The following is a 26,220-nucleotide window of genomic DNA, read 5'->3' as shown; positions in this document are numbered from 1 at the left end:
TCTATCTATCTATCTATCTATCTATCTATCTATCTATCTATCTATCTATGTATCTGTCTGTCTGTCCATCTGTCTATCTATCTTGCCATAGCAGCTCATTAAGACAGTCTTTTAAGGAATGAAGGATCTGAGTCTGTTGAAGTAAAGGAAACACCTATGGTGATAAAATCATAGATGTTTTAAGATATTTGAGTGATGGATCCAATAATCTATAAAGTGCTAATATCCTATAAGAGAACATTTTGACTTGAAGCAAATATAACAACTAATCAAGAATTTTGTCCCTTTAAATGGCTATTTCAGAAATAATACTGCTAAATTTCTGTGTAACTTGGGTAGGTCACTGCCCCTCTCTAAGCGTGTGAGATAAGATGATCAGACTCAGTTTCTAAGTTCCTTCTAACTCAGACATTCTACAATTGTATTGAATGAATTTTACCATTATTTCTGTTTCCGTGTGAAGTGATTGCCAGTTTGACAGTTTTGCTTTTGGAAGCAAAGAAGATAGATGATATCTCTTAAAAGACATATCGAGGCAAATGAAATTGTAAACTGTGAATTTCCTCAGGAAATTGTGCTTACATGGCAGCATTCCATGGATCAGATTCTGCTATTTGATATGTTTTGCTCTGAGATGCTCTGTATGATATGAAGTTGGATAATAGGAGTTTGTAGCAGCTCATATGTATTAGATCCTCAGCTTTGTAAGGTGGTGGAGTTGACCACTTCTGTGGCCGGTAGAATCATGGAACCATCAAACCTTTGAACCGCATAATCTGAATTAGAAGGAACCATCAGATTCATCTAACCCAACCTGCCAGTACAAGAATACACTCTACAACATTGTTAAGAAGAAGTCTTCCTGTTCTCATTTAAATACCTCTATAGCTGAAGAATGCAGTAGCTCTCATGGCAGTCCTTTCCATTTAGGGAATTATTAATAGTTTTGTTTTGTTTTGTTTTCTTACAATGAGCTTAAATCTGTTTCAGCAAATACCCTCATTACTCCCAGTTCTGCCTTCTAGGGCCAAATAGAAGTCTACTCTGTCATTCTCATGATAACCCTCTAACAAATAGCTATCAATCCTCACCCAATATGGGATGGCTCCTTGGAGGAGGAGAGATTACTGGGAGGGGGAGGGGATTTAAGGGATTTAAACATAACCGGTATTAATTAAAGTATATATTTTTAAATCTTCACCCTGCCTTTCCATCCCCCCCACACAAGTCTTCTCTTCTCCAGGCTAAGCATCCCCATTTCTGTCAATCATACCTTGTTTCAAAGTCTGGCACTATCCTGGATGCTGTCCTCTGGAAGCTCTCCAACTTGTCAATAGAAGGGAAGGGCTGGCCCTCTGATTTCATTGCTACAGGGAACTCCTCACATAGAGTGAGGAAACTCCTTCTGCTAATGAGCTCCATGCCCTCTCCCCAATTTATAATCTTAGAGAATGAGAGATGAAGTGACTTGCCAGAGAGACAGGATTTTAATTCCTGGCTTCCTTTCCGCTATGACGCACCTGCTGCCAATGTCCTTCCAAAAAGGAACTCCGTTCCCAAAGGAAATGAGCATAGTGGACTTCCCTTTGGCCTAATCAAACCAGAGCTAGAAGGAAACGTAGAAAGTTAGAACACAGAAGGATAAAATTGGAATGGACCTTAGAACATGACACATAAAATATAGTCCATCCCAGATGTCTTCTCAATAAAAGTGAGTCTGTTGAAATGCTTCTTAGAGTCAGATGGATACTTACAAATGACACTTCTAGGAGGATATCAGACTTGGTTAACTACATGGCATGCAATGTTTAATATTTTGCAGCACCTGGCACATAGAAAGTGATTAATAAATGTTGTTGATTGATTGTTCAATCGTAAATATTCATGGTCTTTTTAATGGTGTTAAGTGGCAGTGCAGAACAAGATTATAATTTAGTTGTATACTTACAGCTGATATGATGTTAATCCAACAAGAATTTATTATATACTATATTCTGCAATGAAGGATGAAAAGACATAAGCATTTATTAAGTGCTTACTATGTGCCAGGCATTATACTAACCACTGGTGTTAAAAATAGAAGCAAAAAGAAAAACAATTCCTGCCCTCAGGGAGCTTATGTTCTAATTGGGGAAAAATGCAAAAAAAAAAAAAAAGAGAGAGCAAGAGCTGAAAGTGAGGGGAGGGTAGAATAATGGTACTCAATATAGAGGCATAGTTTGGAAGTCCAGAAAGTCAGGAATTGGTCTAGAAGAACAAGAGCAGGCTGGCTTGGGCCCTTTCTCAAAATGGAGGCTCTAGAAGGAACTCTCCAATGAGAGAAGGATTGGAAGGTTAGGGGAATGGACCTTGAAGAGGGTCATCTCAAGATGACCATGGAAGCAGGGATGGTAGGCTTTACTGGGATGAGGAGGTTCTAGGTACTAAGACAAGTTCCAAGAAGAACTGGCAGTAGGAGGAGCATGATTCTGAAGTTCAGAGTCAGAATAGGGCTAATGGGGGAAAGGCCCTATGTTGGATGAAAAGTGGACTAGGAATCATGATCTGGGTTCTAGTCTTGGCTCTAACACTAACTGCCATGTGTTTGAGGAAACTATTTATCTGCAAAATCAAGATTGATCTAGCTGACATCTAAGGCACCTTCCAATTCTAGCATCTCTTTCAAGATCCTTTCTGGCTCTAATAGTCTGTTCTAAAGTCCCTTCTTTTCTTTTCTTTTTCTTTTTTTTTACCTTTTCTTTAGTATTTTATTTTTCCCCAGTTACATGTTAAAAATAATTTTTAACATGCATTTTTAAAACTTTGAGTTCCAAATTCTCCCTTCCTCCTTCTCCACCCCCACCCCCCCATTGAGCAATTAGATATGTGTACTCATGCAAAACATATCCATAATAGTCATGTTGTAAGTCTTAAGTCCCTTCTGACTTCAAATATCCATGCTCTCCTTTCAAAGGTTCCTTCCAACTCTGAAAACATTCTATACTTCTAAATTGTCTGCATACAGAAGGTGGATGTGGCCTTTGCAAACTAAAATGGAGAGAAAGCATGAAACTCCAACAGTAATTTTGACCAATTGTCTTTTGAACCAGGTAACCTGGGCTCTCAGCTGGTGGAATACAAAGAAGAAATGTACATCACATCTGACTGTGGAAATACTTGGCGTCAGGTAAGAAAACAGAAAACTAACAGTTGCCCTCCTTCTTTGGCACATGCAAGTTTTGTAAATCTGGGAACGTGTGTGTGTGTGTCTGTGTGTGCGTGTGAGATATTCCTCAAACTGCTCATTTGCTGTCTAAAAGATGCAGACTATTTTCTTATTCCTTCCATGAAGCAAACTCCCTAAAGCTAAGTCCTTTTCAATTAGAGTATTGGTGTCACATATTGACCAACTAGCATGTCACTTGAGTGAAAATTATTCTGTTGGGTGTACACCTTACTTTGGAATGTCCAGAGCTCCTTTGAATTTCAGTCCATATAGGATCACAGAATAGTCAACTCAAGACCCCTGTTAGGAAGACTGTGTGGGTTTGTTTGCCCATCCAGAAGATAAGGGTTTAATTCTCTAAGTCAGGCCTCACAACTCATAGAATTTAGAGCCAGAAGGGATCTCTCTCTAGTTCAACTCCTTCACTTCACAGATGAAGAAAGTGAGGCTCAGATGACTTGCCCAAGGCCACACAAGTAGTAAGGGCAGAGCCAAGATTTTCACACAGGTGCCCTGACTCTGAATCCAATGCCCTTTCACTGTACTCATAGTTCTCTGAGTATGGTCTGAGTACACAGGGTGGAGTCCCTGAGACCCTGTGAGGTCAAAACCATTTTGACCTCACAGGTCAAACCTGTAACACCATTAAAAATAACACCATTAAAAATAATAATACTGTGATATTTAAAAAGTTTGAGACATAGTTTCTGGGTAATCATTTTTTGATAACACTAGCATTTTATTATTAAAAGAAGTCAGTGGCACTCTCAAAGGCCAATAACACTTCATGGCAGTGAGCTCACTGTTTATATATTCTTGGAATAGTAGGTGTTCCTAAGGTCAGCAATCAACTCTCACTGGTTAACAATTAATGGAGAGAATGAATATTACAACAAGGAACTGGGCTATATTACATGAGGGTCTTGAGAAGATACTGAGCATCCAAGTCTTGGTCAAAGAGATATTAATTTCCCTATCACCCTTCTGACAAAAGGGAGAAATCCACATTTTCCCAGACCTGTCTGAGTAAACACAGTGAGCAGGAATCCACCCAGTAGCCTAAACTTAGAATTTTTTTACTGTCTTTGATCTTAAATTGGGTAAGTCTTTCCCCAAGATTTCCCACACTGGTTGATTTCTGGATGAGAAAATAGAAAAGAGGAAAAAACCTTGGTCCTGATTCAGTAATTAGTTATTAAACATAAGAGAGAAATAATCATTTCTCACAATGCTAAATAATAACTTTCATAAAAGTACTAAAATGTTTTAATTTCTAATATGGCACACATAATCAAAAAAGGGAGGTCCTCAATACTTTTTAAGATTGTAAAGAGGTCCTGAGACAAAAAGTCTGAGACATGCTGCATTATACCCTCACCATCTCCCACTTCCATCCTCACATGTCTATTTCTGAGAACCCTTTGCACCTTCTAATTTACTTCCTCTGATATGCTGTGGGTTGAGAGCCAATTGCTAATGTCATCCCCCAAAACAGAGTTTGTTTTAAGAAAGAGACAAACAATTTAGGCTATATGCCTACATTTCAATTTTTCTCTCACAAGCTGGCAACATGTATTGCATGGGAGTTACAGTCCAGAACTGGCTCAATTTGGGGGTTAGGGGTACAGAGTTATATATCCTTCAAAGAGTAGCTGTTCCCAAGGGGTGCCAATCAACTCTGATGGGTCAGCACACTAGGAGGTGGGCTATATTAAAATGAGGATCTTAAGAAAGTGACTTAGGTCACTTAATCCTGGTGCAATACCTTTTCAATGGGGGGGGGGGGGGGGGTGCTGATCTTACTCAGCCAGCTTTCTACCTCCTGACATAGGAAATACCTCTTCTATAAGATCACCACCCTCCCCCACAACCAGCCATGACCACTCCCAACCTTGGGCTATCAAGGCAGAAGAATCTCTCTCCACCCAAGCCTGAGCAGAACACAATGGAGCTTCCACACCTTTGATTAAATAATCTCATTATCAGTAATGTCCTTCTGAAGAACTCTGGAAGAAGGGGGCTGATAGGTGAAGCTCTGAGTCTAAAAATCATTTTTTACACTAGTCTCATGAGAATTTATATGTTGATTATACAGGGTCATTGAACCCCTCACTAAAATTTTCCTCAAATGCTCCAAAGAGAAGTAGAGGCAAGTTGGGATGCTCAAAGGCTATTATAGTGGAGCATGAATTCTGATGGTGGTTGTTGTTGGTTGTTTCAGTTGTATCTGACTCTCTGTGACTCCATTTGGGATCTTCTTGGCAAAGATACTGGAGTGATTTGCCATTTCCTTCTTCAGCTCAATTTACAGATAAAGAAACGGAGGCAAAAAGGGTAAAGGGACTTGCCCAGGGTCACCAGAGGCCAGATTTGAATTCAGGAAAATGAGTCTCTTAACTGCCCCTGTGAATTCTAACTAAAAAGGCTTCAGGTGTGTATATAGTGTTGAAATACGTGTGTCTCTTGTATCATGACTAGCTTAGCTAAGAGTTCCCTGGATGGTAGGCCATGACTATTCTAGGGCCAGGAAGGTGCCAAATACCTGAAAAGGTAGATGGGCATTGTTCTAGATTGTCTCCCCTAGTGCCTGATCCGGTCAACACCCCACAGAGGCCACTGGATTGAGGCAAGCAAGAGTAGGAATAGCAACAACACTGTCCCCCTGCCCTTCCTCCCAGACAAGTAACCCCAAGCCAGCAGCTGCTACTCTACAGCATTCACACATCCCATAAAGAAGAGACGTTGCCGGATTTTATCATAATATGGTAGGTTTTTTTGGGGCTGATTTGCCCATTTGAGGCTGTACTCTGTTTTGCCATGCTCTGGTTAATAGCTGAAACTTCAGTTCTTTGAAAGCCCCATGATTTATTGATGGGGGGTAGGGGGGGCTCTTTACTAATGTAGATCACAGCTCCACCACTACTTGATGGAGGGGCTTCATGGGTTGGTGGAGCCAAAACAATTTGTCACCTGGAAGCTAATATTTTGGCAGCAAGCCTCTCCATGGTTAGCTAGGCTGGTTCTCCGTTAAGAGACCTACAATCCATCACCAGCCCACACTTGAGGCCTTTTCAACTGGATAGGACCTGCTAGAGTGTATGTGGGATTGAATTCAAGTTTAAAAAAACACCATTTATTAAGTGCCTAGTACATTTAAGTTCTTAGCCCCTGGGAATACAAAATCAAATAAATCACAATCTCTTCTCCCACAGAGCTTAAAGTCAATTGGGGGACTTTAACAGATATACAAACAACTCTACTACAAACCTATGCATGGTCTTTTAATTTAATTCAACAAACATTTACTAAGCGTCTGCAGTGTAGAAAGATGTGTTCAGTTTTGGGAAGAGAAAATGTTTAGGAAGTTAGTATGGTGTGGTGGGAACAATATTAACGTTGGAGACATGAGTTCTAATCCCAGTTCTGACTCTTGAGAGCTATATGATCCTGAGCAAGTCAATTTTGCTTCTCATGAACCTCATCTGTAAAAGGGGGTTCGATGATGCCCATACCGAACACTTCACCAGTGTATAGAATGTAAAGCACTTTGTAAATTCAATGTGATTCTACAAACTGTTAAGCAGGTGGAATGATATGTTGGGCGGTAGGATCACAAAGACCAGAATGAAACAGTCCCTAGTATTGGAGGTTTACATTCTAGCTTAAAACACCATAGTCAGGTGAAACATTATGAAGACAAACATAGTCCCTACATCATGGAACCTTTCATTTACTAGAGCAGGGGTCACCAAAGTATGGCCCAAGGACCAAAGAGGGTACTAGAACACAGAACTTAGAATATCACAACTGGAAGGGACCTCTAATATCATCAAAAATAGAGGCCTAAACTCAAGTTGCTTGACCGTTTTAAGTGTAGAGCACCTATCTATCTCTATTGCTACAATCAAAGTCTTTTTTTTTTCTCTTTACAAGGAGACAAGAAACAAGGGCAGATAGTACATCACAGAACCCAATACTTTTATATAATCTCTCAGCATCCTCATCACCAGATCTATGCTCATGCATAGTTCTAGGTACTATGACTTCAAGTTCATCAAATGCTAGAAACAGTACAATGGTGGTATAGTGGAAAGAGTATTGGATTTGGAATTGGGTAAGCTGGTTCAAGTCCTAGATCTGAAGCTGACTTGGTGGATGAACTTGAGCAGGGGACTCACTATAACAGAAGTGAGGTACTCAATCCCCAATCCTCTCCTTTACATCTGAGGAAATGAGGCCTAGAAAGGTAGAATAAATGACCCAAGATTAAACAGGCTGTTAAGTAGTAGACATGGGATTTAAGCTGAGATCCTCTGACTCTGTGTCCAATTAATTAATCAATCAAGTATTGATTATCAAGAATTTATCAAGTGCTTACTATGTATAAGGGACTGTGCTAGGCACTGGCGATACAAGGAGAAAAGACGAATCATTACCTACTTACCCTAATGGCAGAGAGGAGCACATATAATCATATATACAGCATAAATATATAAATATATAGTGAATATAATGCAAATATATACCAAGAAGTTAAATATGAGGTAGTTGAGGAAGGAAAGCACCTAAAGTTGGGGAGACCAGAAAAGACTTTATAAAAAAAAAATGGTGCTTAAGCTATATCTTAAAGGAAGAGAAGTAATCTATGAGGCAGCCTTTCTTTCTTGTTTTTTGTTTTTTTTTTGTTTTTTTGTTTTGCTTTTTGGTGAGGCAATCAGGGTTAAGTGACTTGCCCAGGGTCAAACAGCTAGTAAGTGTTATGTGTCTGAGATCAGATTTGAACTCAGGTCCTCCTGACTCCAGAGCTGTATCCACTGCGCCACCTAGCTGCCCCTAGAGGCAGCCTTTCTACTTGATACTACCTTCATCTTTATCTATGGCTCCCTTTTACCTGGGAGCTGCTATTGACATATATCTCAACCCAAAATGCCTTCCTGAAACAAACTGCCTTGATTATTCAAACAATTCTGACCAGTAAACCTACCCATCACTTCTTTGCTTGAAAAAAAAAAATACCAACCCAAATGAGTTCTTGGGTGAGACGGATGTGCCCACAGCATTTGCATTTAAAGAAGCACTTACATTAATGATTTGAGATCCGCCTACAAACACCAGCCATAATTTTCCATCAGACACTGCCTCTTGGTCCCTCATTAACCAGATGAAAAATGAGAAGTGGCTTTGGGTAAACTTCTTTTAATTAAAACCTTCATGGGGACTGTAGGAGAACTTATTAAATCTTCTTAGCAGTCCTACCCACCCACACCTCTAATAACAAAATAGATACCCAAAAACTCTGGGGGCACGCCCACATTGTTCATTCCCTGATTAAAAATGGATTCACTCTCTTTTGTTGTGATTGGGTTTTGTTTCTTTTTGTTTTGAGGCTGAAGTATTTTATTTTGGAAGTTCCATTTACTAACCCAAACGTCAGCGGGATTCCAACATCTGATGAAGGAGGGAGAATTTGACAGTGTGTTTGTTGCAGAGGAAAGACCACTGGGCCCAGAATTGAGAGGCTCCAGTTCAAGGTCTAGCTCTGACTCTTACTCTGTGCCCTGGAGCATGTCCCTTTACCCCACAGGTAGGTTCTACATTGACACAGCAGAAAGAATGCTGGGTTAGGAATCAGGAGATCTGGGTTCAAATTCCATCTCTGTCACAGACAAGTTACTAATCTCTCTGGGCCTCAATGTCTTTCTTTGTAAATGAGGGAACTGGACTAATGGCCTCAGAGGTTCCTTCCAACTCTAAGTGTGTGATCCTATGACCCTGAAGACATAATATAGGTAAAGTACATTATAAATGAGATAATCCTATAAAAATGTCAGTCACTATTGCTACCAAAATCAAATCAATAGGCACAAGTTAGAAAAGAGGCATACGGTGTACTGGAGAAAGCACTGTCATAAAATATAGGTTTGAACGTCCTGTTCTGCTTCCTGTGCCCCACATAACCTTCTCTCTGGCCCTCAGTCTCCTCATCTATAAAATGGAGGGGGGGGGGGATTCGCTGATGGCTCAAGTCCCTTCCGGCTCTAAATCCGTGGCCTAAATCTAAACCCATGCTCCATAAAGTTCCTCCCAACTGTAAATCCTTTCTATGGCACATCGAACCGACGAGTCTCCAGTATCGATTTGTGCTGGCTGCGTCCTTCCTGTGTGTGTCTCAGACTGAGAGAGGAAAATGGAGATGTAATTGCCACGCTGCTTGGACAGCAGTGAGACTAACAGCAATAAAGATAAGCAAACATACAGGGAGCCTTGAAATTGGCTGGCATGGGAATAAGATAAGGTAGACAGTGGAATAGAAGCCAAGGTAGAGAAGATGTATGTGGGCTAGCTGGAAACAATAGTCACAGGAAGTAAGAATATGCAACATTCCAATAGAGGGGAATAGCCAGGTGCTAAGTAAATATAAAAATCTTGGGGATAGGAGTGTAAATGAGATGGAAAGGCAGATGGGACATAAAGCAAATATTTTATACTAGAGTAGCAGTCACAGGCTAAGTGGTTTCCTTGTCTCTGGTCATTTCTGCAACCTTTGTCGATGTTGTGATACTGAAGTGTAGTGGAAAGAGCCCAGGACTTGGGGTCAGCTGACTTGGGTTGGACTTTTAGTTCCCTCATTGACCAGCTCTTACTCATGTTGAGCAAATCACTACAACACAGTCTTTAACTTAGCTGAGATCTCAAACATCATGGAATGTAACTTGTACCTAAATAGAGAAGCTCTCCATAGTATCCCTACTAAGTAATCATCCAGCCTATGATTGAAGATTTCCAGTGGTCAAGTATGTGTATTTATGTATGTGGATGTGTATGTGTATGTATATGTATATATATGTGTATACGTATGTGTGTGTGTGTGTGTGTATGGTACAGTGGATAGAGCACTTTCGAACTGTGGTGCTAGAGAAGACCTTTGAGGGTTCCTTGGACAGCAAGGAGATCAAATCACTCAATACTTAAAGAAATTAATTCAGACTATTCACATGAGAAGACAGGACTCATTGGAAAAGGTTTCCTGAGGTTGGAAAGATTGAAGGCGAAAGGAAAAGGGGACAGTAGAGGATAAGATGGATAGATAATGTCATGGAAGCAACAAACATGAATTTGGACAGACTTTGAGAGACAGTGGAGGATAGAAAGGCCTGGCATGCTATGGTCTATGGGATCAAAAAGAGTCGGGCATGACTGAATGACACAACAACAGCCTAGAGAACTTGGGCTTAAAGCCAGAAAGACCTGAGTTCAAATCCAGCTTCAAACACTTATCAGCTGTGTGACCCTGGGCAAGTCACTTAATCTCTGTTTGCCTCAGTTCTTCATCTGTAAAATGGAGATAATAATAGTACCTACCTCCCAGGCTTGTTGCGAGGAATAAATGTGAAGTGCTTAGCATAGTGCTTGTCACGTAAGTACTATATAAATATTAGCTATTATTATTATATGTATATATAAACAGCTTTGCAAACTGTAAAATCCTATGTAAGTGTAAGCCAGTATTATAAACTACAATGTGCTATGTAAATTAAGATATTATTATTATTATTATTATCATTATCATTATCATTATCATTATAAGACGTGGGCTCTCATCTTGACTGTCATTAATTCAGTGGAACCTTGGGCAATGGAACTTACTTTTCTGAGGGCCTCTTTCTTGTCTTTGCTGTGTTTAAATGGTGAGTTTGGACAAGGTGATCTCTGATTCCCTTCCAGTTCTGTCATTCTAATAGTCAATGGTCCCTTGCTGCTGTGATAACCTTAGAGCATGCACGCGTACACATGTGTACACACACACACACACACACACACACACACACGTGTGCGTGCGCAACAGTAAAATGTGAAAGATAAGACATGTTTCTCCTAAACTTGGGGTTTGGGATCTAGGCTTCATTTACTGGAAAAAAAAAAAGAGCGAGGTCATCACAATAATTTCAGTGTGTGAAGTGCTTTATGGTTACAGAACCCTTTTATAATCATTATGCATTTGATCATCACACCAACACCACAGAGACAGCCTAGATGAATGGGAATCATATGGGACCTGAACTCAGAAGAGTTCCTTTTGGGATGAGAATCCAATCTCTGACACTTGCTGACCCTATTACCCCTGACAAGTCACTTCAACTCTTTGAGCCTCAGTTTCCTCTGCAATATGGGGATAATAATGTTCCTATTATCTCCCTTACAGTCTTTTAAATTTTTATTGATGCTTTTTGTCTTTGTATATTTGTCATTTTCAACTATGTCATTCTCCCCATCTTCCCACACCCTACAGCAAGTCTTCCTTTGTAATAAACAAAAACATTTAAGCAAAATCAACCAAAAGTTAGTGACTGGCACCATATGCAACATTCAGCACTCATAGTCTCCCATTTCTCCCAGGAGAGAGGAGCGCATACTAGGTCATTTCAGGAAAGTGCTTTGTAAATCTTTGATTACTATCAGATGGTGGAAGGTTTGGGATGGGTTGTGGTTTTATTTTCTAATTCCCATGTGGTTTTATTTTCTAATTCCCATTTTTCAGGTCAAGAGATAGAAGGTCCAGACATTAAAGGACTTGCCTCAGGCCACATATCAAATCAATAGCAGAGCAAGGACTTGAACCCTGGACTACTGATCCCTAATCCAGTGTTTTTCCCATTATACCACACTGATTCACTGTATAAATAATCATCCTTCTGTCACATTGCTAAATCTTATTGACATTTAAGATTATCTCCTGAATTTCCAAAAGGAAATGCTTCTGTCTCAAAATAAAGGTTAAAGTAAGGAGTAAATGATGATCCTGTTTCCTCAAAGTAAAGGATTTGCAGCTGGAAGGGACTTTCAAGGTCATCTTCTCCATTTTCCAGATGGGGTAACGAGCTGACTCCCAGAGAGCAGTAAATGACAGAGACAGGATTTGAACCCAGGTCCTCTGACCCCAAATACATTGTTCTTCCAATTATACTGTGCTATCACTGATTTCCTTTTCCCTTCCCCCCCTTTCATTTACAATTGGTTGTCAAGCCCTGTTAATCTTGCCTTTGCAAGAATTCCTTTCTAGCATCTCCCTCCTTATTTAAGAGAATTAATTACATCACAGCTAGACTTTTGCAATTGTCTCTTAACCAGTCTCCCTTACTTTTATTTTGATGATGGATTTATCTTCCTAAAATATGGGGGTCATCATGTCCTTCCCCTGCCTAAAATCTTCATTAGATCCTTCTTCTTCTCCTCTTTTCTCACCTCCAGCAAACTGACAGACCTGCCCATTCTTCATGGAGCATGCCCCTCCCACTTTCCCCACTCTTCCATTCACATCACCAACACCCTCATTTGAGATGTCATCTCTTGTACAACTTCTAATCTAGGTCTTCCTCCTCCAGTGTCTCCATACTGCATGTGCCACCCTATTGGGCTTTTCATTCCTTTGCTTAAAAATTTTGACTGGCTCCCCAGTACTTTGAAGATAGAGGTTCTGTTTCCTTAGGTTAGTACTCACTTCACCTCTGTCTGCCTCAGTTTTCTCATCTGTAGTACAGGTATGATAAGGGCAATGCCTACCTTCCAGGGTTAGGATAAAATGAGATGATGTTTGTAGAGCCCTTTGCAAACCTTAATGTGCTATAAAAATACCAGCTCTTGTTATTCAAAACTTGCCATATTCTGACTCCAGTTGTCTCTTCCAGATTTATCTCCTGCTATTTCTTCCCGCAACCCCTTGCCTCAGACAAGCTAGGATTGTATTTGTTTGTTTGCTTTGATTTTCCTATAAATAGGCCTTGCTTTTGACCTTCCCAGGTCTCTAACCTTTTATTTTTATGAGACCATCTATCATAAATGTCCTTCCTGTGACCTCTCCATCAGTCCAATTGCTATACCCATCCTTCAAGACTCATCCTGGACCCCACCTCCTCTGTGGAGCCTTCACTGATTACCTCAGGCAGTACTCACCCCTACCCCTTCTGAACCCTTATATTTACTTCCTGTGTGACCTTAGGTGAGATACTTTTACCCTGGGGCCTCAGTTTCCCCATCTTTAAAGTGAAAGAGTTGGGTGAGGTGATCTCTGAGGTCCCTCACACCTCTAACACTGTTCTATGTTCTAAGGTTCTTTCCAGTTCTGACATTATATGTTCTGTATTCTAAGATCTCTTTCAGCCTTAAATCTCAAAATTATATAATCCCCTATCATCAGTCATTTGGCAATGGATTACATACTGAATTAATTGGGTTTTTTTTAAATTAAAAAAATGTTAAGGACTTACTACATACATTGCCTTGTGAGGCTCCTCTCACATCTTGAATTTCTGTTTACATCTTTGATGGCTTTTTGGAGTCAGAAAACCTGCCCACCCCCACCCCCATCTGCAAGAGGTTTCCTATTAGGAAAATTTCTGACCAGAACTGCTTTTTTCTGGCTTGCCTCTGGAATGCTAGAATCCTGATTGGCATACTATTTCAGAGAAGATATAAAGGATGCTCATTAGTTTAATGACTTTGATTGGTTGATTCATTAGAGCTGATCTCACCTGATAAAGGTATCAAGTCTAGAGTATCTTGTTAGGTACTTTAAGTGGATCAATCAACCCCCTCCCTTGCCTAAGTAACTTACACAGGTAATAAATAGCAACACTGGGAGGATTTGAACCTAGGTCCTCTGATGCCACAAGGGAGCTAGCAGATAGATTGGGCTTGGAGTCAGGAGAGCCTGAGTTCAAATCTAGCCTCAGATACTAGCTGTGTGACTTTGGGCAAGTCACTTCACCCTGTTTGCCTCAGTTTCCTCATCTGTAAAATGAGGTGGAGAAAAAAATGGCAAACCACTCCAGTATCTTTGCTAAGAAAACCCCAAATGGGGTCATGGAGAATCAGACATGACTAAAGTGACTGAACAACCACCACCTCTGATGCCACAACCAATGCTCTTTCACTGTGCCATACCAAAGAGAAGCTCGCTAAAGGTCTCCTCTAGCACTGAAGTGATAGAATTCTAGAGCAGGAGATGTGGCTCATTTCTCTTTGCTCCTTCCCACCCGAGGGCAGGATACAGGGCTCTCTGTTCACAGTAAACCCTTAATAAATGTTGGTTGGTTCAATATCATTGGTCCCAGTCCCAGGGCCTGGAAAGTAGAGCCATGAATCAGTATTGTTTTCCTTAATGGATGTGGCTGCATTTTACAGAGTCTGTCAGTGTGTAGATACTTGGGGAAAGTTATAATAAAAACAGAAAGGCATGAAGGGAAAATTCTCCCCTATGTGCTATTAGTTCCATTTAGTGCAGTGACTTGTCCTCCATGAGCATTATCTTCACATGCTCATTCAAAATATACAGAGGTTTGGTTGAGAGGCCTTTTTTCAGTGGGGTTGGCTCTGCTCCTGTAGTAGCCTCAGGCATTTTGGTTACCTCAATTTAGGAAGCTTTCCAACAACTGCTGGTTCATCTCAATGGCTTCATGACCCCTCAAGCAACTGTATGATTTAAAGCTCAGAGGAATCTTAGAAATCTTCTAGACCAAACTCCTTATTTTCAGTTGAGGAAAATGAGGCCCAGAGGTTAAAGACCTGCCCAGGGTCACAATATTGCTAAGTAACCAAGCTGAGATTTAAATTCAGATCCTCTGGAACCTCACAATACCAGTGCTTAGTTCAATTCAATTCAATAAATGTTTATTAAGTGGCTACTGTGTGCCAGGAAAAGACAGTCCCTGCCCTCAAAAAGCTTACAGTCTAATGGAGAAGACAACTTGCAAACAAATAGATACAAAGTAAGCTGTAGAAAAGATGAATAGGAACTAATTATTAGAGGGAAGGACCTGGAAGGGGTTGGGGAAGGTTTCCTCTAGGTGGTGGGATTTTAGTTGGGACTTAACGGAAGACAGGGAGGTCAGTAGGAGGAACAGAGCAAGCAGAGCATTCCAGATATGGTGGACAGCCAGAGAAAATTCCCTGAGCAGAGAGATGGAGTGTCTTGTTGGAGGAACAGTCAGGAGGCCAGTGTCACTGGATCAAATATGTGTTGGGGGGGGTTGGAGAGGGTAAGGTGTTAGAAGGGTGTAAAGTTAGGAGGGTGGTAGGCAATGAGAATCCACTGGAGTTTATTGAATAGTGCTTGCTGGGAGGTAGAGAACAGCTGAGGGTCCCAAGTACCCAGGGACCCTTCCCTGGAGCATCACTCCAGTCCTCACTCTTCCACAGCTCCTTGACCAGTTAGACATTTGGAATATCTGGCCCTTCCAAGAAAGCTGATTGAGACAGACACAAAAGCCTTGCTTCTCATTAGGACAATGTGATATGATTTAAAAAAAATGCTTCTGAAATCAGGAGACTGACTACTGTTGAGTCTGAGCTCTACCACTTACTAGCTATGAAACCTTAGGCAAATCACTAAACTTTTTCGGGTCTTAGTTTTCTCATCTGTCAAATAGGGATACTGATACTTGTACTAACTTACTACCTAATAAAGCTGTTGTGAGGCTCAAAGGAAATAATTCATTTAAGTATTTCTAAAGTATAATGTTGTCATGCCTAGCAAATTGGCTAATATGACAAAATAGGAAAATGATAAATGTTAGAGAAGATGTGGGAAAATTGGAACTCTAATGTATTGTTGGTAGAGTTGTGAACTGATCCAACCATTTTGGAGAGCAATCTGGAACTATGCCCAAAGGGCTATAAAAATGTGCATACCCTTTGATCCAGCAATACAACTTCTAGGTCTCTATCCCAAAGACATCATAAAAATGGGAAAAGGACCCACATGCACAAAAATATTTATAGCAGTTCTTTTTGTGGTGGCCAAGAATTGGAAATTGAGGGGATGCCCATCAATTGGGGAATGGCTGAACAAGTTGTGGAATATGAATGTAATGGAATATTATTGTCCCATAAGAAATGATGAGCAAGCAGACTTCAGAAAAACCTGGAAAGATTTACATGAATTGATGCTAAGTGAAGTGAGCAAAACTAGGAGAACATTGTACATAGTAACAGCCACATTGTGCAATGACTAAGTTTGATAGATTTACCTCTTCTTAGCAAAGCAAGGATCTAATACAACTCCAAAAGACTTATGATGGAAAATGCTATCCACATCCAGAAAAAGAACTGTGGGATCTGAATGCAGATCAAAGCATACTATTTGCTCTCTCACTCTCTCTCTCTCTTTTTGTTTCTTCTTTCTTGTGGTTCCTCCCATTGGTTCTAATTCTTTTTTACTACATTACTAATGTAAAAATATGTTTAATATTAATGTATATGTAAAGCCTATATCAGATTGAATGCTGTCTTGGAGTGGGGGAAGGGGAGGAAGAAGGGAGAAAATGTGGAACTCAAAATCATATGGAAGTGGATATTGAAAACTAAAAATAAATTAATTAATATTTAAAAAAATATAATGTAATGTTGGAGAAGGAAATGGCAAAGCACTCTAGTATCTTTGCCAAGAAAACCCCAATTGGGGTCACAAAGAGTTAGACGTGACTGAAAATGACTAAAGAACAAAGCAACAAAACATAAGGGAGAAGGCAGTTTATAGTAATAGGTAAGAGCACTGGACTTGGAAAGAAGATTTCGATTTGAATCCTGCCTCAGACATTTGCTAGTTGTGTGTCACTGGGCAAGTTTCCTCATCTGTAAAATAGGGATAGCAGCAGCACCTACTTCACAGGGTTTTGTGAGGATTAAAATTATACAGATTATTTGCAATCTTAAATATAAACTATTATTAGTGTTGTTCTATGCATACAATACTGTGCACCATTTCCTCAATTCAGCAAAGACTTAGTTGAAATTATAAAGCTTTACTAGGGGGAAATAAAACAACATAAAAAAACAGAGGCCACAGACAGCTAAGGCAAGATTAACAGGACTTGGCAAATGACAATAAATGGGAACGGGTTAGACAACTGGTCAGAAAGAGATTACAGGGGGATCCTTTAGTCTGTTCCAGATCACAGTTCCAGGGAAAAGAGGAGCAGTAGCACTTGTGGTGATGGGGAAGCAGGGATCCTAGTCACAGTTACAGGATGGAACTCTAAACATAGCAGGTTGAAAAACCTGAAGTTTGGAACAGTGCCCCCTCTGTTCTAAGAGCAGAGTTCAACTTTAAAATGAAATTAAAAGTCAAGAAATAATCTGGGGAAATGAGCAAATAACAAAAAAAGAACCTGACCATAAACAACTATGGAGATAGAGAAGATTAAGACACAAACTCAGGAGAAATGACATCAAAATAGCTACAAGCAAAGCCTTAAAGGAAAAAAAATAAATAAATAATTGACCACAAACCCCACAAGAATTCCTGAAAGAGCTCAAAAAGGATTTTAAGAATCAAATAAGAGAGGTTGAGGAAAAATTGGGAAAAGAAGTAAGAATGATGCAAGAAAATTTTGGAAGAGTCAAGAACTTGATAAAACACACACACACACACACACATACAACACTGAAGAAAATAACACCTTGAAAAACAAAATTGGTCAAATGGAAAAAAAGAGGTACAAAAACTCATTAAAGAAAAAAATTGCTTAAAAATTAGAATTGGGCAAGTGGAAGCTAATGACTCCCTGAAACATCAGGAAACAAAAAACAAAGTCAAACTAATGAAAAAAGAAGAAAATGTGAAATATTTCATTGGAAAAACAATTGATCTGGAAAATAGATTAAGGAGACATAATTTAAGAATTATCGAACTACCAGAAAGTCATGATAAAAAAAAAAACCTAGACATAAATGTTTCCAAAAATTATCAAGGAAAACTGCCCAGATATCCTAGAATCAGAGGGTATAATAGAAATAGAAAGAATCCACTGATCTCTTCTTGAAAGAGATCCCAAAAATATTATCACCAAATTCCAAAGCTCCAGGGTCAAGGAGAAAATATTGTAGATAGCTGGAAAGAAAAAAAAAATTAAATATCATGGAACTACAATCAGGAATTACACGAGATTTAGCAGATTCCACATTAAAGGATTAGAGGGCTTGGAATATGATTTTTCTGGAGGGCAAAGGAACTAGGATTACAACAAAGAATCACCAAGCAAAACTGAGTATAATTCTTGGATTATAATAATGGATATTTAATGAAGTAGAGGACTTCCAAGCATTCCCAATGACAAGATCAGAGCTAAATAGGAAATTTGACTTTCAAATACAAGACTGAAGAGATGCATAAAAAGGTAAACATTAAAAAAAATCATAAAAGACACAATAAGGTTAAACTTTTTACATTTCTATATGGGGAGATGATACTTGTAACTCCTGAGAACTTTATTATTCTTAGGGCAGTTAGAAGGAGTATATATAGACAGAGGGCATGAGTGTAAGTTGACTACAATGGGATGATGTCAAAAGAGATTAACATATAAGAAAGAAGGATACATTGGGAGAAAGGGGAGGGGAGAGAGAAAATGGGCAAAATTTTCTCACATAAAAGAGACACAAAAGGAAGAGTTTTTACATTAAAGAGGAATTGGGTGGGGGGAGGTGATGGGCAATGCTTAATTGACTCAAAGAGGAAAGAACAACATATCCAACAGGAAAGCAGGAGGGGAAGGGGTGGCACTGATAGAAAGGAGAGTTGATTAAGGGAGGCAGTGGTCAAAAGCAAAACAGACTTTTGAAGATGGACTTGGGGAGAGAGAGAGAAAGAGAGAGAGAGAGAGAGAGAGAGAGAGAGAGAAGGATAAACAAGGGGGAAATAGGATAAAGGGGAAATGCAGAGTTAGTAATCATAATTATGAATGTGAGTGGGATAAACTCGCCCATGTAATGGAAATAGAGAGCACAGTGGATTAGAAATCAGAATCCAACAATACCTTGTTTACAAAAAAACACTTGAAACAGAGAAACAAACACAGAGTAAAAGTAAGTAGCTAGAGCAGAATCTATTATGCTTTAGCTGAGGTGAAAAAAAAAAGACAGGTGTTGCAATCACGATCTCAAACAAAGCAAAAGTAAAAACAGACCTAATTAAAAGAGATAAGGGAAGCTACATTTTGCTAAAAGTATCATAGACATTGAAATAATATCCATACCAAACACATATGCATTATATTGTGAAGCATCCACATTCTTAAAGGAAAAGAATGAGTTACAGGAAGAAATAGTAAAATTATACAAATGGGGGACCTCAAATTTCCTCTCTCAGAACTAGATAAATCTAACTATCAAATAAAGAAGAAGGAAGTTAAGGAAATGAATAGAATTTTATAAAATTTAGAAATAATAGACTTCTAGTGAAAACTGAATGCGAGTAGAAAGGAGTGTGCCTTTTTCACAGTTGTATCATGCACCTTCACAAAAACTGGCATTGTCTTAGGGCATAAAAACCTCATGTGCAATGCAGAAAAACAAAAACTTTTTACAGGCATCCTTTTCAGACCATAATGCAATAAAAATTACATTCAATAAAGGTTTCTGGAACCATAGATTAAAAATGAGTTAGCAACTAAATAATGTAATCCTAAGAAATTAGTGGATGAAAGAACAAATCATAGGAACAATAAATAATTTCAATAAAGAAAATAACAACAGTGAGACAACATATCAATATTTATAGGAAAATTATTAGCATAATTGGTCTTATCAATAGCCAAAACAACAAATATCATATGTTTATACCAATAAATGCAGAAACAGGTGTAGACAAATACAATACTCACTTTTATTAAAAATACTGGAAACCATAGGAGCAAATGGAGCTTTCATTAAAACAATAAGTACTATCTATCTAAAACCATCAGCAAGCTTTATCTGTAATGGAGATATGCTAGAAGCCTTTCCAATAAAATCAAGGATAAAGCAAGGATGCCCATTATTACCACTATTGTTCAATATAGTACTAGAAATGTTAGTTATAGTGATAAGAGAAGAAAAAAGAATTGGAGGAATTAGAATAGGCAGTGAGGAAACAAAACTATCACTCTTTGAAGATAATATGGTGGTATCAACTAGGGAATCAACTAAAAAACTAGTTGAAATAATTAAAAACTTTAGCAAAGTTGCAGTATATAAAATAAACCCTCCCAAATCATCAATATTTCTATATATTACCAGCAAAGTCCAGCAAGAGATAAAAAGGGACATTTCATTTAAAATAACTGCAGACAATATAAAATATTTGGGAGTCTACCTGCCAAGACAAACCCAGGAACTATAGGAGCATAACTACAAGATTCTTTTCACACAAATAAAGTTAAATCTAAATAATTGGAAACATATTAATTGTTCAAGCATAGGTTCAGTCATTATAATAAAAATGATAATTCTACCTGAATTAATTTCCTTATTCAGTGCCATATCAATCAACTACCAAAGAATTATTTTATAGAGCTATTAAAAAGCAATAATAAAATTCATCTGGGAGAACAAGTGGTCAAGAATATCAAGGAAATCAATGAAAAAATGTGAAGGAAAGTGGTTTAGCAGCACCAGATCTCAAACTGGATTACAAAGCAGTAATCATGAAAACAATCCGGTACTGACTAAGACATAGAGAAGTTGATCAGCAGAATAGATTAGGTACATAATACGCAGTAGTAAATGACCATAGTAATCTAGTGTTTGATAAACCCAAAGATCCAAGCTTTTGGGACAAGTACTCACTATTTGACCAAAATTTCTTTGAAAACTGGAAAGCAGTTTGGCAGAAACTAGGTATAGAACAACATCTCACACTGTATATCGAGATAAGGTCAAAATGACTACATGATCTAGACATAAAGGATCATATTATAAGCAAATTAGGGGAGCATGGAAAATTTTACCTTTCAGATCTATGAATAAGGAAGTATCTGTGGCCAAACAAGAGATAAATCCTGGGAAGTAAAATAGATTGTTTTGATTACATTAAATTAAAAAGAGTTTGCACAAACAAAACCAATGCAGCCATGGGGCAGCTAGGTGGCACAGTGGACACAGCACTGGCTCTGGAGTCAGGAGGACCTGAGTTCAAATCCAGCCTCAGACATATAACACTCACTAGCTGTGTGACTCTGGGCAAGTCACTTAACCCCAATTGCCTCAGCAAATTAAAAAAAAATACGCAGCCAATTTGGAAGGAAAACAGAAAGTAAGGGGGGAGGGGATTTACAGTGAGTTTCTCTGATAAAGACCTCATTTCTCAAATATATAGAGAACTGAGTCAAATTTATAAGAATACAAGTCATTTTCCAATTGACAAATGACTAAAGATATGAATAGGCAGTTTTTGGAAGAAGAAATTAAAGCTATCTATAGTCATATGAAAATTGTTCTAAATCACTATTTATCAGAGAAAGGCAAATTAAAACAATGCTAAAGTACTCGCTCACACATATCAGATTGCCTAATATGACAGTAGAGGAAAATGACAAGGGTTTGAAGGGCATTTGGAAAAACTGGGAATCTAATGCATTATTGGTGGACTTGTGAATTTATCCAACCATTCTAGAGAGCCATTTGGAACTATTGCCAAAGGGCTGTTAAACTGTGCATACCCTTTGACCCAGCAATACCACTGCTAAGTCTGTATCCCAAAAAGGTCAAAGAAAAAAAAAAGGACCTATATGCATAAAAATATTTATAGCAGTTCTTTTTGTGGTGGCAAAGAATTGGAAATTGAGAGGATGCCCAAAAACTGGGGAATGGCTGAACAAGTTGTAATATGTGATTGTGATGGAATACTATTATGCTATAAGAAATGATGAGCAGGATGGTTTCAGAAAAACCTGGGAAGACTTATACAAACTGATATAAAGTAAAGTGAGCAGAAACAAGGATATTTTACACTGTAACAATAGCATACAATGATCAAATATGAAAGACTTAGCTATTCTGATCAATGCAGTGATCCAAGACAATTCCAAAGGACTTTTGATGAAAAATGCTATCCATCTCCAGAGAAATAATGAATGGAGTCTGAATTCAGATTGAAGCATACTTTTTTCACTTTATTTTTCTTGATTTTTTTTTCTGCAACATGTCTAATATGGAAATATTTTGCATGATTCCACATGTATAATTGATATCACATTTATTGCCTTCGCAATTGATGGGGTAGGACTGAGACAGAAAATTCAGGACCCAAACTTAAAAAAAAAATGAATGTCAAAAATGTCAAGTGAAGTAATGCAGAATAATCCTGGAAAGGTAGGTTGGAACTAGACTGTGGAATGGCTTAAATGTCCATCCAGCTTAGGAATTTTAAAAAATTTTATCCTATAGGTAATAGGTAATACTGAAAGTCTTCTGAGAAACAGAATGACACAGTCAAATCTATACCTAGAAAAAATATTTTAGTAGCAGTTTGGAGGGAGGTTTAGAAAGGTGGGAGGTGGTGCGACCAGTTGGAAGGTCATTCCAGCAGTTCAGGCCTGAACTTGCTTGGTGACCATAGAAATTGAGAGGAATGAACAAATATAAATAATAATGTGGAATTATCTAGGACAGTACTTGTCAACTGAGTGGGTGTGAGAGGCAGAGACAGGAAAGAGACAAGGACAACTCAAGATTTCAAGCTTCGGTGACTATAGGATAATAAGGGATTCATTCCTAGAAAGAGTTAAGTTATAAACACAGGAAGCCATAGGAGATTGTATGGCTGCCATTTGGAAGCATGGAGAGGCTTGGATTACATGACTTGAGATCATTTTCTACCCTGATGGCAATGAACAATCAGTCTGGAGTACATTAACCTGTGCTCATAAAGTCAGAGGTATATATGAGCAATAACTCTGGAGGTAAACTGTTCGCATGAATATACAGCCATGACACATGGAAATTCCAGTTTAAAAAAAGAATGTGCCACACACGTGCATCACTAGTGATATGAGAGGCAGCTGTGGTGAAGAAGAACTAAGTTTGCTAAGGTGCAGGTGATGTGTTTCAGGGAGTGATAGGATACAGAAGACACATTGGCCCCAGAGGACCAGTAAGATCTGCCTGACACCAGGCATGCCACTCGTCCACTTTCAGAAAGAAGGCATTGGAGTCCCAGAGAGCCACTCCGATTTAAGACAAGGAGAGCAGTTTTTGCATTCATAGTCATAGTTCCCCCTTGACCTTGGGCATTGAGGCTTGTATCTCTGGCTGTCTGGAGGAGAGAAGTCTACCAACCAAAAGTGACACAAGAACAGAATTTTCCAGCCTTTGGTAGAAAATATTTGCTGGGCATGTTATAGGAGAGATTCCTTTTATGTATTGGTTAGACTAGAGAGCCACTGAGGTCCCTTTAATTTTCAAATTCTGAGAGTTGGATTCTGAGACTTCATTTCGTCCAAAGTACTGACTTTCTTGCTATCCTTGGTCTGTGTTTGTTATTGTTGTTTTTGCCATATCTTGATTTTATCAACAATTCCTTCTCTACAGTGTAAGGCAGTCACCAGGAGATTAAGAAACTTACCCAAAATCTCACAGCTAATAAGCACTACACGTGTCAGAGGAGAGACTTGAACTCAGGTCCTATTGACTTCAAGGCTGGATCTCTACTGTTAACCACACTGCCTTCTCCATCCTTTCTTAGCCTCTAATAAATGAGTGACCTTACTCTTCTTTTCAAAAGGAGACATTGTTCTTTCTTTGAAACTCTAATTATAGAGTCAAAGATCTAGAAAGGGAAAGAACCTCAGATGCTGTATAGTTCCACCCCATAATTTTACAGAAAAGGAAATTACATCCCTCCTCCCCATTAAATGATTTGCCCAAAGTCACACAACTTAGTAAGTGGCAGAGCCAGAATTCAAACTCTGGTCTCCTGACTCCACATTCAATGTGCTTTCTATTGAACAATGAAGCCTCCCTAATTGTTAGGGATCTTTCACACATAGGTGGCTGATTTCACTTACCAACTCATGACAAAGGCCCCTGTACCTTCCATGCCTCCCAATACAACACCTTAGTCATATCCAGACATATGAAATAAAGAGGGGGATTTGGGGTCTCAAGGCCTTGCTCTTATCCACTTGCCCCTTGTTTCCCAACTGATTCATTCATTCAGTATGCATTTACCAAGTCTATATTATGTGCCACGGGCATGAGATACAAGTACAAAGAGTGAATTGATTCCAGCTCTCAAGATGCTTGCCTTCTATTAATAGGAAACAGCATAAAATTAGGAAATGAAGCATTAAATATATACAATGTAATTTCTGGAAGGAGGGCACTAGAAACTGAGAAGAGAAGTGTAGGATAGGCTTTCTATAGGAAAAACCTTTGAAGGTAAGTGGGAATTCCAAGAGGTAGACATTAGGAGAGAAAGTACTTCAGAAAAAGGTAAGCAAAGGCATGGAAAGTTTTGTTTCAGACATGTTAAGTTTGAGATGTCTATAAGGACATGCAGTTGGAATGAGCAGTAGGCAGTCTTTGATGTGTGACTTGATGTCAGGAGACAAACTAGGTTTAGATATATAGATCTGTGAATCACTGACAAAGACGTTTTAATTTAACTCATAGGAACTGTTGAAAACACCAACTGAGAGAATATTGTTGAGTTGTTTCAAATTTGTCCAACTCTCCATGACTCCAGTGGGGGTTTTCTTGGCAAAGATACTAGAATCATTTGCCATTTCCTCTAGCTCATTTTACATATGAGGAACTGAGGCAAACAGGATTAAGTGATTTGGCCAGGGGTCACACAGCTACTAAGTGTCTGAGGCAAGATTTGAACTCATGAGTAGAAGTCTTCCAGATTCCGAGCCCAGTGCTCTAGCCACTGCACCACCTAGCAAAAGAAAAGAAAAGGGCCCAGGAGAGAGCCTTGGGGTACATAGATGATGAATGAGCAAAAGAAAGACAGGAATAGAACCAGGAGAGAACAATGTCACAAGAACCAAAAAAGGAGAAATTATCCAGGAGAGGAGAGTCAATTATATCAAATACTGCAGAGAGTTGAAGAGTGATGAAGACCGAGGAGAGGTCATGAAATTAGGCAATTAAAAGATCATCGATATCTTTGGAGAGAACAGATTCAGTTGAGTAATGAGGTTAGAAGCCATATTGTAGATGCTTCAGAAAAAAGAAGGAGGAAAGAGCAGTAGGGACACCAAGTGATGATGGATACCTGTGTGGCCTTTTCCAACCTCCCTGCACCTCAGTTTCCTCATCTTTAAAATAAGGGGATTGGACTAAGATCCTATCTTATACTTCTATGAAAAAAATATAGATAGCTTTTTCTTTTTTTCTCTTACCCTTCCTTGGCTTTAGGAATCCTGCCCCAGAATCTAATACAGACTCTATTTCAAGGTTATGTGTATTTACATCTCTTCCCTGGATATGGAAACCACTCAAAAGGTCTGTAAACAGATCTCCAGTGACCATTGCATACTGTCCAGCTACTCAATAAGCAGCCTGTCCTTCATTCCCTCTCACACATGATCACGTGTAATCTTTTATTTACTCTATATTTCTCTAAGATCCATTGTAAACAGACCTAGGTCCTGATCCACATATTGATTAACCACTCCACAGCGCCATCACAACTATACTTAGTGGCCAAATCAATACTTAGTGGACAGCATCAACCACCAATTGTCATTACTATCTTCCTGCAATTGCTTTGTATTACATATCATATGTGTGTATATATGTATCATATGTATACATAGGTATTATATGTATATCATATGTATATATAGTATGTATACATATGTATTGTATGTATATAAATATATATTACATTTACTTGTCTGTGTACATATTTTTATTTCTTCTGGTATAATGGAAACACTTTAAGAGTAAGGGGATGGTATCCTGTTTGTTTTAGTTTTCCCAGCATCACCTGTCGCCTCACAGTCTGGGACATCATAGTTGTTTCATTGTTGTTGAATACTATACATTCAGTTGTTTCAGTTGTCTGACTCTGTGATCTCATTTGGAATTTTCTTGACAAAGATTCTGGAGTGGTTTGCCATTTCTTTCTCCTGCTCATTTTACAGATGAGAGAACTGAGGCAAATAGGGTTAAGTGACTTGCCCAGGGTCGCACAGCTGGCAAGTGTCTGGGGCTAGATTTGAACTTAGGAAGATGAGTCTTCCTGACTCCAG

At 38.8% G+C, this 26,220-nt stretch overlaps 1 protein-coding gene across 1 annotated transcript in view; it reads left to right on the top strand.

The window, feature by feature from the left end:
- The window catches only part of SORCS2 (sortilin related VPS10 domain containing receptor 2), a 797,231-nt gene that overhangs the window by 664,653 nt on the left and 106,358 nt on the right, over positions 1-26,220 (top strand). Inside the window, exon 11 of the mRNA XM_027836375.1 lies at positions 3,090-3,166. Coding sequence (XP_027692176.1) covers positions 3,090-3,166 — 77 coding nt within the window. The remainder of the gene's footprint in view (positions 1-3,089; positions 3,167-26,220) is intronic.

This window comes from Vombatus ursinus, unplaced genomic scaffold, assembly GCF_900497805.2.
Source record: "Vombatus ursinus unplaced genomic scaffold, bare-nosed wombat genome assembly UNPS02014818.1, whole genome shotgun sequence".
Taxonomy (NCBI): domain Eukaryota; kingdom Metazoa; phylum Chordata; class Mammalia; order Diprotodontia; family Vombatidae; genus Vombatus; species Vombatus ursinus.
Note: the sequence above shows the minus strand (reverse complement) of the source record. Positions and strands in the feature narration are given on the sequence as shown.